The 12,890-nt window shown below is 39.4% G+C and overlaps 1 protein-coding gene and 1 long non-coding RNA gene across 2 annotated transcripts; both read left to right on the top strand.

Annotated features, from left to right (window-relative positions):
- The first annotated feature begins 994 nt into the window (after positions 1-994).
- On the top strand, positions 995-4,433 carry LOC127536708 (uncharacterized). Its single transcript, XM_051957830.1, has 3 exons — positions 995-1,159; positions 1,541-1,660; positions 1,934-4,433. Exons 2-3 carry the CDS (start codon positions 1,565-1,567, stop codon positions 2,474-2,476), a joined length of 639 nt encoding a protein of 212 aa, XP_051813790.1. The 5' UTR covers positions 995-1,159; positions 1,541-1,564; the 3' UTR covers positions 2,477-4,433.
- Positions 4,434-7,727: 3,294 nt separating this feature from the next.
- On the top strand, positions 7,728-12,482 carry LOC127536769 (uncharacterized). Its single transcript, XR_007945963.1, has 7 exons — positions 7,728-9,832; positions 10,771-10,907; positions 11,019-11,112; positions 11,232-11,331; positions 11,524-11,783; positions 11,931-12,113; positions 12,361-12,482. It is a non-coding gene; the product is annotated as an uncharacterized LOC127536769 (long non-coding RNA).
- The last annotated feature ends 408 nt before the right edge of the window (positions 12,483-12,890 follow it).

Here is a 12,890-nt window from a genome sequence, read left to right as displayed (position 1 = left end):
TGTGTGTGTGTGTGTGTGTGTGTGTGTGTGTGTGTGTGTGGCAACTTAATACATTTATTTTTGAATTTTTTTACATTTTTGGATCAGTGTATGTGCACAAACCAGGCTTTCTGTGTTGCATTAACACTTTGACTGACTGTGTTACACACCTTCTTTCTCACAATATATCACCTGTACACATGTTTGCTGTCAGTGCATCATAGAGACTGAGACAAGATGTAAGACAATATAAAAATGATGGCCAAGTTGTCCTTTATTCATAAGGGATAGTTCAACATTTTGGCAAATTCACCTATTGCTGTAATTCCTATAGTCATATGAGTATACATTCCATTTAATTGTCAGCGCCTCTTGTTTTTAGAACTGTGAGACAGGTGCGTGTCGCTCAGTGAACACAATGGAGGTGCACTAAACATGCGCTGTTTGAAATCACTCCGCACAGCAGTATGGCTGGAATGTAGTTCCTGCAATGCATTTGTCATGAAAAAAAAACTGTCTCGTAATGTTCATTATTATTTCATAGCGTGGTGAATGTGCAGGTCACAACTTGTCCATTAATCCATTAAGAATGTTTTGGAGTTGTTGGATGGTGTATTGGATTGGTTTTGAGGAATGGAGCATTTGTTCACCTCCATTATGTTCACTGAGCAGCGTGCGTCTCTGCTTCATGGCTCTCAAAACAACAGGCACTGATAAATAAAGGGAATAGACCTACTCATATGACTATAGGGATTATTGCAATATACCAATTTGCCAGCATGTTCAGCCATCCCTTTAATAGACTTTGTGTTTTGATATGTATTTTTACACAGCATTTAATATTAAATGTGGAGCATTGTTCTGCTGTTACTGCTGACAACATTAAAACCTTCTGTCTTTGATTTGTTTTCAGATGCAACCAAGATCAAAAAAGAGAAGGGCAATATCCGAGACTGAGACAGCACAAGGTCCAGGTCCATCACATCCCTTTCTGTGAACCCCAACAGACATTCAAAATGGTCACATTGGCCAAAGGCAGGACACAAAGACAAGTGAGGATAGTTTACCGGACTCCTTCTTTGACAAGGCACATACAGTGGTATGGGATCCAGAGGATGACCTTGGTGGAGAGGAGGTGGTGGTTATAAAATGGAATTATGTTGATGAGGATGTCACACAGGTAATGTTTTATTTAAAATTTGTATATGAAAATATTTTTCTTGAACTTTCATTTCCAGTGTTTAGTGGTGTATCATGCACAACTTGTAGTTGAGTCCTTTTGACCTAATTCGTGGGATTATACAGCAATTGTAACTCTGACTTATGACTTTATTGTACTGTTCTGTCTCTGAAATTTAAGACATTTGCCTTTTTCATTTCTCAAAACCTAAGTGGACTTTTTTACATGCTATATCTGGAGTGTTCCTGGTTTTGACTAGAAGTTACAGTTTGTAACTTGATGTAGAGGAGTCATTTAGAAAGACTTTTATAGATAATAGTCTGCAATGACATCATAGATTTTAGGGTTAATGTGTCTGCTGTCATTTATTGTATTCTTCAGAGCACTGAGGTGAGTGGAGCACCTATGCAGGATGTACAGCTCCTATTGCCTTCACATGATGGCCTGCCTACACTGGATGAGCAGCAGTCCATACATGAGGAGGCAGTGCCAACTGCCCAGGTAAGACACACCACTTCAAGCAACTCTGTTGTCATGGGTTATCTTGTATTGGGGTATGAGATCACAAATTTTGAATAGAAAGCAGTTTGAGGAGGGGTGAAGTTTGTAACAGGGTCTCATGAAAAGATGCTTAAGTTCAGACTTGCTTTATGAGAAACATAGGACCCAAACTATTTTAACCTGGGCACAAACATGTCAAAAGCTAGGATACTTTGGCCTCTGCTTCATTCATTGACCACTTTGTTTATTTATGTGTGTGTTTTGTTCTTCTAGCAGGACAGTGAGCTGAATTTCGATTTGCCCTCAGATTCAAACAACCAGTTTTCATCATCAACATCAGCCAGCAACCCAGGAAATCCACAGACCACACGACGTGCTTCAATTTGCAGGATAAAGGTTGTTGATGATCTTTTGGCTGTATTTATAGACAGCAGCATCATGAATATGACTTTAAAGATGGACTTTGTAAATGAAAAAGCTATTGATGATGCTGGAGTGTGCAGGGAGGTGTACACAGCCTTCTGGGAGCAATTTCTTGAACAGTGTGAAGGGGAAACAGAACGAGTTCCAAGGCTCAGGCCAGATTTCTCTGAGGCTGAATGGCAAGCAGTTGGACGCATTTGGGTGAAAGGATTTGTAGACCATGGTGTCATGCCAGTGAAGCTATCGGTGGCTTTCATTTTAGCATGCATCAGTGGAATTGACTCTGTTGATACAGACATCTTAATATCATCGTTTCTCAACTACCTACTTCCCATCGAGAGATCAGATGTTGAGAAGGCTCTCGAAGGCACAATGGAAGAAAGTGATCAATAGGACTTGCTCGACCTTTTCACACGGATGGGTTCCCATTTCCTACCTCCAAAGAACAGCATGAAGTCTGCCATAGAAACAATGGCTCACAAAGCTATTCTCCAAGAGCCAAAGTATATAGCTGATTGCTTCTCCACCCCCATGTCACTTATAAAGTTGAAACTGCCAGATAAGGAAAGCGTGTTGAGTCTGTATGAGTTAAAGAAAGCCACAGGCAAAAGAGTGATGCAGCTGCTTGAAACAACAAACATGGTGCTGTCTCAAAGAGAACAAGCAACCTTTAACCATCTCCAACGTTATGTGAAAAATGCTGATCAAGTCAAAGCTGAGAAAATCCTGCGCTTCTGCACAGGTTTCTCTGTCATATGTGTTGAACATATGTTGCTTTAATGTTGAAACTGGGCTCAACAGAAGGCCTGTTGCTCACACCTGTGGAGCTACACTCGAAGTGCCGAGTACATACAGTTCTTACCCAGAATTTCGTACAGAGTTTGACAACATCCTGTCCAGCAACTACTTAGAAATGGACATCATTTGAACTTGAGAGCAATCTTGATCAGTGTTACGATCCAACCTCTAGGGGCTGGCTGGATGCAACAAAATAACCAGATGTTATTAGTTTAGGTTAAGGGATTTATTGCTTAGTAGTAAAAGGAACGGAAGAGTGACAATAAAACACAAGACAAGTGGGTGTTGCTAAAACAAAGAACAGAATAAAACATAACAAAGGCTAACAGAGTTTGAAACTAAGCTAAACACAAAGAAAACAACTAAACTCCTTAGCCAAACCGAACTACAAAAGCAACACCCACCACCAGAAACAAAAGCTAATACAAAAGGTGTACGAATCAAACTAAACAGAACTGGTGCCTCCGAATAAGTATACATACTGAGCGTAGTTCACAGAAGCTCAGTATACGAAGTGGCTTCTACACGTAATTGGCCGACTACAAAAGAGGAGCCTCAGTCTCCACTGACACATAGGCCTCCACACTAAACAAAAGCCGCCAACAGAAAGGTCGGAGTTGTTTGGGCACAACCACAAGTGCTTCCAGACCGAAAGACCACACAGAACAGTGATACAAAGCCACAATACAAAGAGAGCACCAGGGTGGACTGGTCAAAGTACTAGCCACCACGACTGATGGTATGGTGGGGCTTTATAGGTCGCAGGTGTGGTGCTTGGCTGCCTCCGATTGGTCCGAGGAGGAGGAGCTGGAGGGTGGTCCAATCAGGATGGTCGAAGGGCGGGGAGAACCAGACGGAAGCGCAGGTCATCAGCTCTGTGTGTCATCAGCTGAAACGGCCGGCAGCTGGGGTTCTAGAGACTCTGAAAAAGTCACAACTGAACCCACACACAAACATTTCTCTCACACGAAGGCCCCAACAAAACACCCCCTTAAAACAGACGGCACACCAATACTGGTGGCCGTAACAATCAGGCCAAATAGTAACAGGCCTCATTGTATGGCTGAGTCTATTTTATTAATTTTTTAATTTATTTTTTATGTCTGTTTTTGTTGTCATTTAAACATCTGATGCACTGAACGTTGTAGTAAGCAGTCTTTCATCTCATTTTATATTCAGCTATAATTCTATTTTTCTATTGGTGCAGTAGTACACCTCCATACTTTTACATGGATTTTATATTTTGAATTATACTTTGAAAATGACTGCAGCATTCATTTCCATCAGTTTGAGTTTAACCCAGCTTTAATGCTGAACTTGTTCCTAAAAAGCATATTAGTGTAATGTTCTGTAATTTACAGAGTTGTCCATCACTGGTAGAATTGTTAATTGTTGATGTTAAAGTCATGCCAGTTGGTTGCTTATTCAGAGACAGTTTGAAACTCAATGTTGAGATACCAATGAGCGGTCCTGTTTACAAATTGTATAAGCTGATTATGCCTGTGTGAGATGGCCTTAAGAATGATTGTAATATTTCCATTATATTACTTGAATTTACTGCTAGAGCTTGCCATTCCGTATATTTTTATTGAATGTGAGAGCATTTTCCCATGAAGTGACCTGTAAGTACTGTAATGTAAATATTTGTATCAATTGCTTTTAATTGACAAACCAGTCAGATTAGGCAAAATTTACATTTATTCAGGGTTGCAGATTTCACACGTTTTTCAAAATTCATACAGAATAATGAGTAACGTTTCTGTTCCACTCTGACATTGCAGTGCTTGGCTACAAAGTTCATTCATCCACAGATATCTTCACTGTCAGTTACATGTCACTTGATTAGGGCTGCAACTAATGATTATTTTCATCATCAATAATCATTTAGACTGAAAAATATCAGAAAAAGGTGAAAAGGCTCTAAGATGACATCTTTAAATGTCTTGTTTTGTCCAAAAATCTCAAAAGAATCAGTTTTATATGACACAAAACAGAGAAAAGAGGAAAAACATTCCCATCTGAGAAATACAAAACATTTTCTGACATTTTTACAGGAAAATTTTACTCGAACGATTAATCAAGTATCAAAATAGTTGGTGATTAATTTTCTGTTGATCGATTAATCGAATAATTGTTTCAGCTCTACATTTGATGTTTGTCTTACAATTTTCTAGCAGTAATATAATTCTTTATCTTCCAGTTGTAAAACAAATGCTATGACAGAAGTGAGGAGTGATGTGGACATTTACTCCATAGTGGCACACCTCCCTACTTGACACACTGGCCCCTACAGGGCACAATGAAATATCCCTGACTTACAGAGATGCAGTGATGGCCTCTCTTAAATGAATATATAAGTTCACAGCCTGATAGGGATCTCTTGGTAGAGTCAGATGGGACTCTGCCATGAAGATGTTGCATAGTTCATTCACATCTGAATCACGTGGTATCACCCGGCGAAAGACGCATTCCTCTTTGCACAGCTGTAGATATTCATCTTCAACAGGGGAAAGGAAGTCTCTGGTCCCGGAGAGTTGAGGCAATGCATACATCACATTGGGCCGACCACTGGGGATGTTATTCAATGGTGTGATGGTGTGTGCATTCCAAACCTGTGCAGTGTCATCCAACTTATCCTGTTAAAAAGAATATACAAAATACAATTAGGAAGAAGTGTACATACATGTACACTTAAATAGTGCAAAAAAAAAGTATCCACATTTCTCTCTCTCTTTCCTCCCTCAGTCTTTCTCTCTCCTCTCTCCTCCTCCCTCCATCCTTTGTCTTTTTCCTCACCTTCTCTGTCTCTCTCCTCCCTCAGTCTTTCTCTCTCCTCCTTCCTCCATCCTTTCTTTCCTCACCTCCTGTCTCTCTCCTCCTCCCTCCATCCTTCCTGTCTCTTTCCTCACCTCCTGTCTCTCTCCTCCTCCCTCCATCCTTCCTGTCTCTTTCCTCACCTTCTCTGTCTCTCTCCTCTCTCAGTCTCTCTCTCTTCCTCCCTCCATCCTTCCTGTCTCTTTCCTCACTTCCTGTCTCTCCTCCCTCAGTCTTTTTCTCTCCTCTCCCCATCCCTCCATCCTCCCTGCCTCTCTCCTCCCTCGGTCTTTTTCTCTACTCTCTCCTCCTTCCTTCACAGTAAATTCCACAGTGTTAAATATGCAGTGTCAAGTGCATCGACTCTATCAGAGTTATTTCAACAACAGCTGGAGTACAACGCCCCCAGTGTTGGTGTTAATTCCCAGCGTTAAATGAGGCAGCGTTAGAAGTACTCTGAAGAGCTCCGCCCACGTCCTCCTCATTTTCAAACTCCTTGGAATGTTAAGTACGCCATTTTCTCAAAGTGGAAAGACTGTGGTAAGTTTCTCCTCATTACTTACTAAACTAATTATTTGGAATTTTAACTGAAACAGCTGTCAAAATTACTTTATATCGTTGTTCACTGAACATTTCAGTTATTTTCTGGCGGGTTTGTATCTGAAAATACTGAATTCTAAAAGAGCTAATGTGACTGAGTGAATGCTAGCTTAATTGTGCCATTGTCCGTAAACTTTTTAACTAACTAGATAGCGTCGGACTAGACACGAGATAAGGTCAATACGGTTTATATAAGCCCGAAGAGTGATTGAGCTGTGTACCATGCCTAGTGTTCATAGTTTGTGAGGGGAGAAATTAGCTAACGTTAGCTTGATTAGTTAGCCACCTCGGGTTACATTGCGCGCGCGGGCCACGCAACAAGTACAAATGGTAAGTGAACCAGAGGATTTCGTATGCAAGTTTTACATATGTAGTTTTTGTACAACCTAACAGATTTGTGTTTGGGTTATTTATTGACCAAAAAAACGATTTTCAGTGTAGTGTTACTGTTAACGTTGAATTACTCCTTGAGCTACAAACACTATTTTTGTTGTCCATTAAAGTGACTGTGAAGCAGACTGTGATAGCTCATTAAAACTAGGAGAGTGGTGATTTCCTACTCATGTAGTTCTGTCTAATGTGTGTTGGGCAGTAAATTTTACTTGACATTAATGTCTCAGTAGCCTTAAAATAAACTGACATAACTACAGTGACTGTTGTAATTCTAGATAGAAGGCATATTGCTGTATTGAGAAATGTGATTTATTAAAATGATTTTGTGATGTTTTTACCTTAGAAAAGATGAGTTGTTAGCCTAGTTGATACCTTGTCAACTGCATGTGGCTTAAAACCATTTTTAATCAAAAGTTGTGTGCATTTATCTAAAAAAAACTCCCTAATTTAATTAGAACTGGCTTTATGTGCCTGTCAAACTTATTTTGTTGCTTTTGTTTATTGTAAGAATGAACATGTCTATTATGTTGTGCTGATCCTGCTTATGTGCAAAATACTTTCTGCAGGAAACATGCTACTGAAGGTGAAACTTGGCGAAGCCCAAAAGTTTGTTAGAATAACGGAGCCAAATCTGTCAGACTTTTTGAATGCAGGTAAGAATTTGATATTGTGAATGTGAGGTTTGTGCAAGGAGCTTTAACTGCACTATTAACTGAATTTAGCTATATAAAATTGATTTACTGGAGATTAGGGCTCTCGCTTTATATCAAAACGTCAACCAAAAGTTCAGATCGTAACTCTGACAGGTTTGATTTCAAAATGAACTGTCTATGAGCCCAACAGATAATGTGATGTAGTTTGCTGTTTGATACAGCAGATGGCTCTGTAAATCTTTAAAATGTGACCTATGACCTGCCCTATTGACTTGCTAGTAAAGTAAGCTACTAAAATGATGTTGTTTGTGACAAAAATGGAGGACACTAATAAGTATAGGCAGCCAGAGCGTACAATTATGACACCAAAATATCTGAGAAGCAGTTTAATATTCAGATACTGCCATCACAAACAAATATTCAGATATTTGGGTCCAGCCCTTAAAGATATCTACTTTTTGATTTCCACTTTTGTTCCTGTTTCCTAGCATTTGCCAAATTTGGTGTCCCGGCTGTAATGGAAGGCAGTGTTTCCCCTCCTATATGACCGATGAGGCGGGCCGCCTCGCTGGTATAGGCCACCGCCTCATTACAATTCTGAAGACATTGCCGCCTCACTGGTCCGCACCAAAAAAAAAAAAAAAGGTAATGCTAAATATTAGAAAGCATTGACACATAAGTACGGTATATTCGCCGCTGAAATCAACAAGCCAGAATGGCAGCCTTTTCTCGCCGTGGCTGAAGACAGTAAGGCACATCCCCATTGCGGACAAGAAGCAGCAGCGCTCCAGGGTTTCGTTTTTCGGGGCTAAAAGCAGGTGTGTATCACAGACATATGTCAAATTAAGTATCAAAACTATCGTATGTCATCAAAATAAAGTGAGCAACGCAGTGTAGGCATCGATCTCGCTTCCTTTACTGAGTTTGCTTACTGTTTTGTTGTCTGTGGCGATACGAATTTACATTGACTGCAAAAATGGCTCCAGTTAAAACATTTAGGCACGACAAAACCCGTTCTCACCAACGAGACAAATGATTTCAACGGACTATGAAGTTCCTAGTTTCTTTTGATAAAATGATTTATAGAGTGCCCGAAATTATATCATTCAATGGCAAAACAAATTCTGTAATTTCAACGGTTCAGCGGCCTGCAGGCGGGCCGTTTTGATATCTGCATAAGCATTTTTCAAAATAGAACGGCACTGCCAACGCGATTATAGAAACACTATACACCCATGGAAAGCTTAGATTGATCAACATTAATCCCCACTTATATTTGATTTGCCTCATGTAATAAAGAGGGCATGTGTTCAAATTTGGTGTTTGTGTTTTCAAGAATGTTTACTTAAAGTCTTTAATTCAGCTGCCTGACACATATCACAGTGCAAAATTATGTATTCTAACTCAAGGTTAACAACTGGTATTCTAAAGAAGTTATTTCTTTGTTCAAAAAGGTAACAGTTTTGAAAACAGAACTAACTCCTTCAGAAAACCAGTTGTCAACCCAGAGTTCAAGTTTTCTTTCACATGTTTAAGTAAAATGAAGGTCATGACAACCTTTTTATTATAAATAAAAATGAAGTGGGAATTTGGTACCTAACATGTAGTTGTTTTTAGAAAAAAAGTAAAAGTCACCACTTGATTCCAGATTCAAGTCCTTTGTCGTCTTTTTCAAATTTGTAATAAGAACTGATGTGGCATTTTGGAATGGCTTGTGGAAATCTGACCAGAATATAATAGACTGGACTAGTTGACATGTTTTGATCGCGAGGACAAGTGGGTTTATATTTGTCATATTTTCTCCCTATCAAAAATTTTTAGAAAAGAAACATGAAAATTTTATTTAATTTAGTTTTTGGAAATGGCTACAAATACAACAAAATGTGCTCCAAATTGTGCCAGAATGCCCCATTTTGCATCTTGATTTTCAAAATTTTTCTGGGGGGGGCATGCCCCCGGACCCCCCTAGTTCCTTCACGCCTGCGGCGCTCGCCAATGCAAGGGCCCTCAGCCCTTGCCTACACCCCACCACCTCACAGCCATTTCAACCCAGGGGAAACACTGGAAGGTGTTAGTCATTGACAGTTCAGGGACTGAGTTGGATGATGATGTCTTTGAGGACATCATAAAAGATCCCTCCACTGGGGTGCTAACCATTACATATGAAAAAGGTTTGTTCCAGTTAAATTTGTAATCTTTATTAACCTTTTTACTCAAATAGTGACTCCAGGTGAATCTTTATTTCTAACAAAGCTAAGTTAGTTTAATCTCAAGTGAAGCTTATATTCTTCATTAGATACGGTATGGGTGTGAGCGAACTATGTGTAACATGTCTTCTTTCTCCTCTTACCAATTGTGGTTAGAATTTGTCTCCATGGTAGCCTCAACTGAGTCCCAGGTTTCATCTGTTGCTTCATCGGACTCTGATACAATTATGCTTCCAGACAGCCCTTCCAGAAAGCGTCAGAGGCTGGATTCGGAAGCTAAGCAAGTAAGACTTCACACAGACACGAATGTAGCAATATAATAATACACTCAGCCCACGAAATGATTCAAATTCTGATTTTTAAGAAAGCTAGATTAAAGTTAAAATTTAGATAAGTGTTATTTCCACTCTCAAACAAGAAAAGTTTAAAAAATATATATTCCTCTTATGTTCTTTTATAAACAAAGTTTTTGTTTCCATGCAAAGGGCAGGCATTACAGACTGGCTGAAATGTGGGGATATGGGAATGCAAAATTTTAGCTGTAATGTGTTTATCAAATCCCATGTTTGTAAAACATAAAACATCATAAAAGCCATAGAAATACCTGCACTTTATTTCCTTAGCTCTTCCGTTAGTCTGGTTAGGGGATAACTGTGTATGTTATGCTTCAAGGTAAACACTCACAACGTTGTTGTTGCTTTTCATTAGTAATTAACTGAGAATACTCAAAGCTTTTGTTGCAGTGGGTGTCGACAATGTCAACCGAGGCTCATTTCTCCATGAACACTGCGCACGTACTTGTTACATGGCGAGCTAACAGCTAACATTAGCTTCTAAGTTAATCAGGAACCGTTGTCTCAGCAGCTACTTCTGACAGCGTTCAGATTATTTTTCCTGCTTGTTGTGCCGCTTTGGTGCCAAACTACATATTAAGCACACCTCCCTCACCATTTAAAAAGACTATCCAGACACAAATTTTTCTGCATCGATTTAGCTCCTCCCTTAATTGTATCAGTTTTTAATCGATTCAGGATACACCCTCACATCCCTGCACTAATGCGTTCTATTGGACAAGGATTAAAATGGTACAAATGCTGATCTTAAACTGCATTGTGTGAGGACTTTGTTAAAGTCATTATGTCCAGCATTTAAGTTAACTTTGTTTTGCAGTAGATATAATCCTGAAACTGTTTTCTATTTTTGTTTGGTATTTGTCTTTAAGCTGGTGGAATCCGTTCTTACCAAGAAATCTGGTGGAGAATATTTGATAAATGAATACAACCGAACTAAGTCCTTGGCAGATGAGAGCAGAAGGAAAATGGTGAACATACTGGTAGCTGATATGACTGAGAAGAATGGGTAATGTGTTTATTGGCTTTAATTAGCATTTGTGTTCTTGTTCAAATTTCAGAGTAATTTGAAATCTAAAATAAATCTCTGAAATATTAATGTGATTTTTTTTTCCTGCAGTACATCTCCACCCAGACAGGTGAAAGAAATGTATGTGCGAGGAATTGTGAACTTCTTTCCCTACCTCAGAGACCCATTCTCCAAGTATGGCTATGTGAGTTGCACACACTGATGGTTGTTATGTTAAAGTATTTAAAATCCTACTAGAGCATATTGTTTTCCACGTTTATCACTAATAGAATGCCTGTTTTTGCAATCCTTTCATTGTCCAAGGAGCATTATTATGATGGTGACAGTGGCACTGGGTACTTGGCCTGGAGACTTAAAACTATTCAGAGATGCAGTGCTAAAGACAGGCGATCTTTATTTGGAGGTAATCCTGCAATAGTGTTGGACAAGTATTGAACAGAATAGTCACAACATCAGTTATTGCCTTTGTTTTATATGTTGCAATGCTTTTCAGCCAATAAGCTATTTTTTTTAAAATAATATGATTACATCCAAGTGACAAAGTGTTTTAAAATGTATGTGATTGTCATTAGTACTATGTCCCCACATTGTTTAGCATCAGCAGAAGGACCATCTGGTGAGGACATGTCGTGAGGACCAACTGTCAGACGAGTTTCCCAATTCGTTCCAGAGACTGTCCTCAGTGAAGATGAATGCAAGGAAGCGATCTCACTGATGAAACATTCAGCTGATGAGGACATGGTCAGGAAGAAGATGAAGCTGACATTTGTCCATCGACGTAACATGGTCCTTGACCCACAGCAGTCAGATGACATACTATCTGATTTTCCACATTTCAAAGACATCAAGGGCTTGGTAATTATCTCATTTTAACAGTTTTATAGTACTTTAATAGTTTTCAATTCAGTAGATGGGAATTATATCAATATTTTATAACTATTGCACCTTCTAACTTTGGTTATCTGTGTAATCCTGAAATTATCACCAAACATCCCACTCCAGGTTGAACAGGATTTTGTTCTGATGTTTGGTGAGGATTTATCAGACAAGTTTCTGGAGAAGTGGCCAACCACATTCAAGAAAAAGATCAACAATGCAGAAAGCTTCCCTCCATCAGTGAGCTTGAGGACCTCCTGCTGGCAGCTGATCCTCCTGAGGATAGGGCTGAAGTGGATGTTGATTTTGGTAAGATATTTGTAAGCATACATTCATTTAAATGTGGAAGTGTGTCCAAAATGTTGACTGGAACCGTATATTGAACAAAATGTTTGGCTTGACCAAAAGGATTTTTAGAATAGAGTAGCTTGATGTGGTGGTGTTAAAGTATGATCATTTATCTATATTGTAATAAAGATGCTGCTGACATTGCAGTGTACTAAATGATATTGGTGGTCCACAATTCAAGTGCATTATCAAACTTGTGTTGTTACAGGTTGGGACAGGGACCTCTCATTGATTTTACTGCTCCTACACTTGATTCCACCTACTGCTCTGGGTGGAAAGAGACCAGGAAAGGTGTCTGCGTCCCGGGCTGAGAAGCATCTTGTGGTTTTCAAGAAGGTTTGTATTTTTTCTTAATTGATAAGGTATATTTTACATTAATTAGTCATGTAAACATTTCTGTTATAATATTAACCATATAATTTTTTCTCTCTTCTCCATAGACTGGAACAAGCATTCAAGAGCATCTTGATGCTATTACTACGAGCACTCAACCCTATCTCTTGGCTGTTGGAGCGAGGAAGAACGCGATCCACCAGTTCTTCGTCATTCTCGACAAGAATGCCATACCTTGCAGGTCACCCTCTTCTCTTTGTGCTTTTGATGAACTGTTTAAGGCGCACTTTGTGTTTGGGACATCATACAACAGGGTTCTCACCAGGATTTTTTTTCAGCGTAACGGCAGGTCCTCCTACACGCGTGCACAATAAATGGGAACGTGCATGCGCAATAGACGGGAAC

The sequence above is a fragment of the Acanthochromis polyacanthus genome, chromosome 13 (assembly GCF_021347895.1).
Source record: "Acanthochromis polyacanthus isolate Apoly-LR-REF ecotype Palm Island chromosome 13, KAUST_Apoly_ChrSc, whole genome shotgun sequence".
Classification (NCBI taxonomy): Eukaryota; Metazoa; Chordata; class Actinopteri; family Pomacentridae; genus Acanthochromis; species Acanthochromis polyacanthus.
Note: the sequence above shows the minus strand (reverse complement) of the source record. Positions and strands in the feature narration are given on the sequence as shown.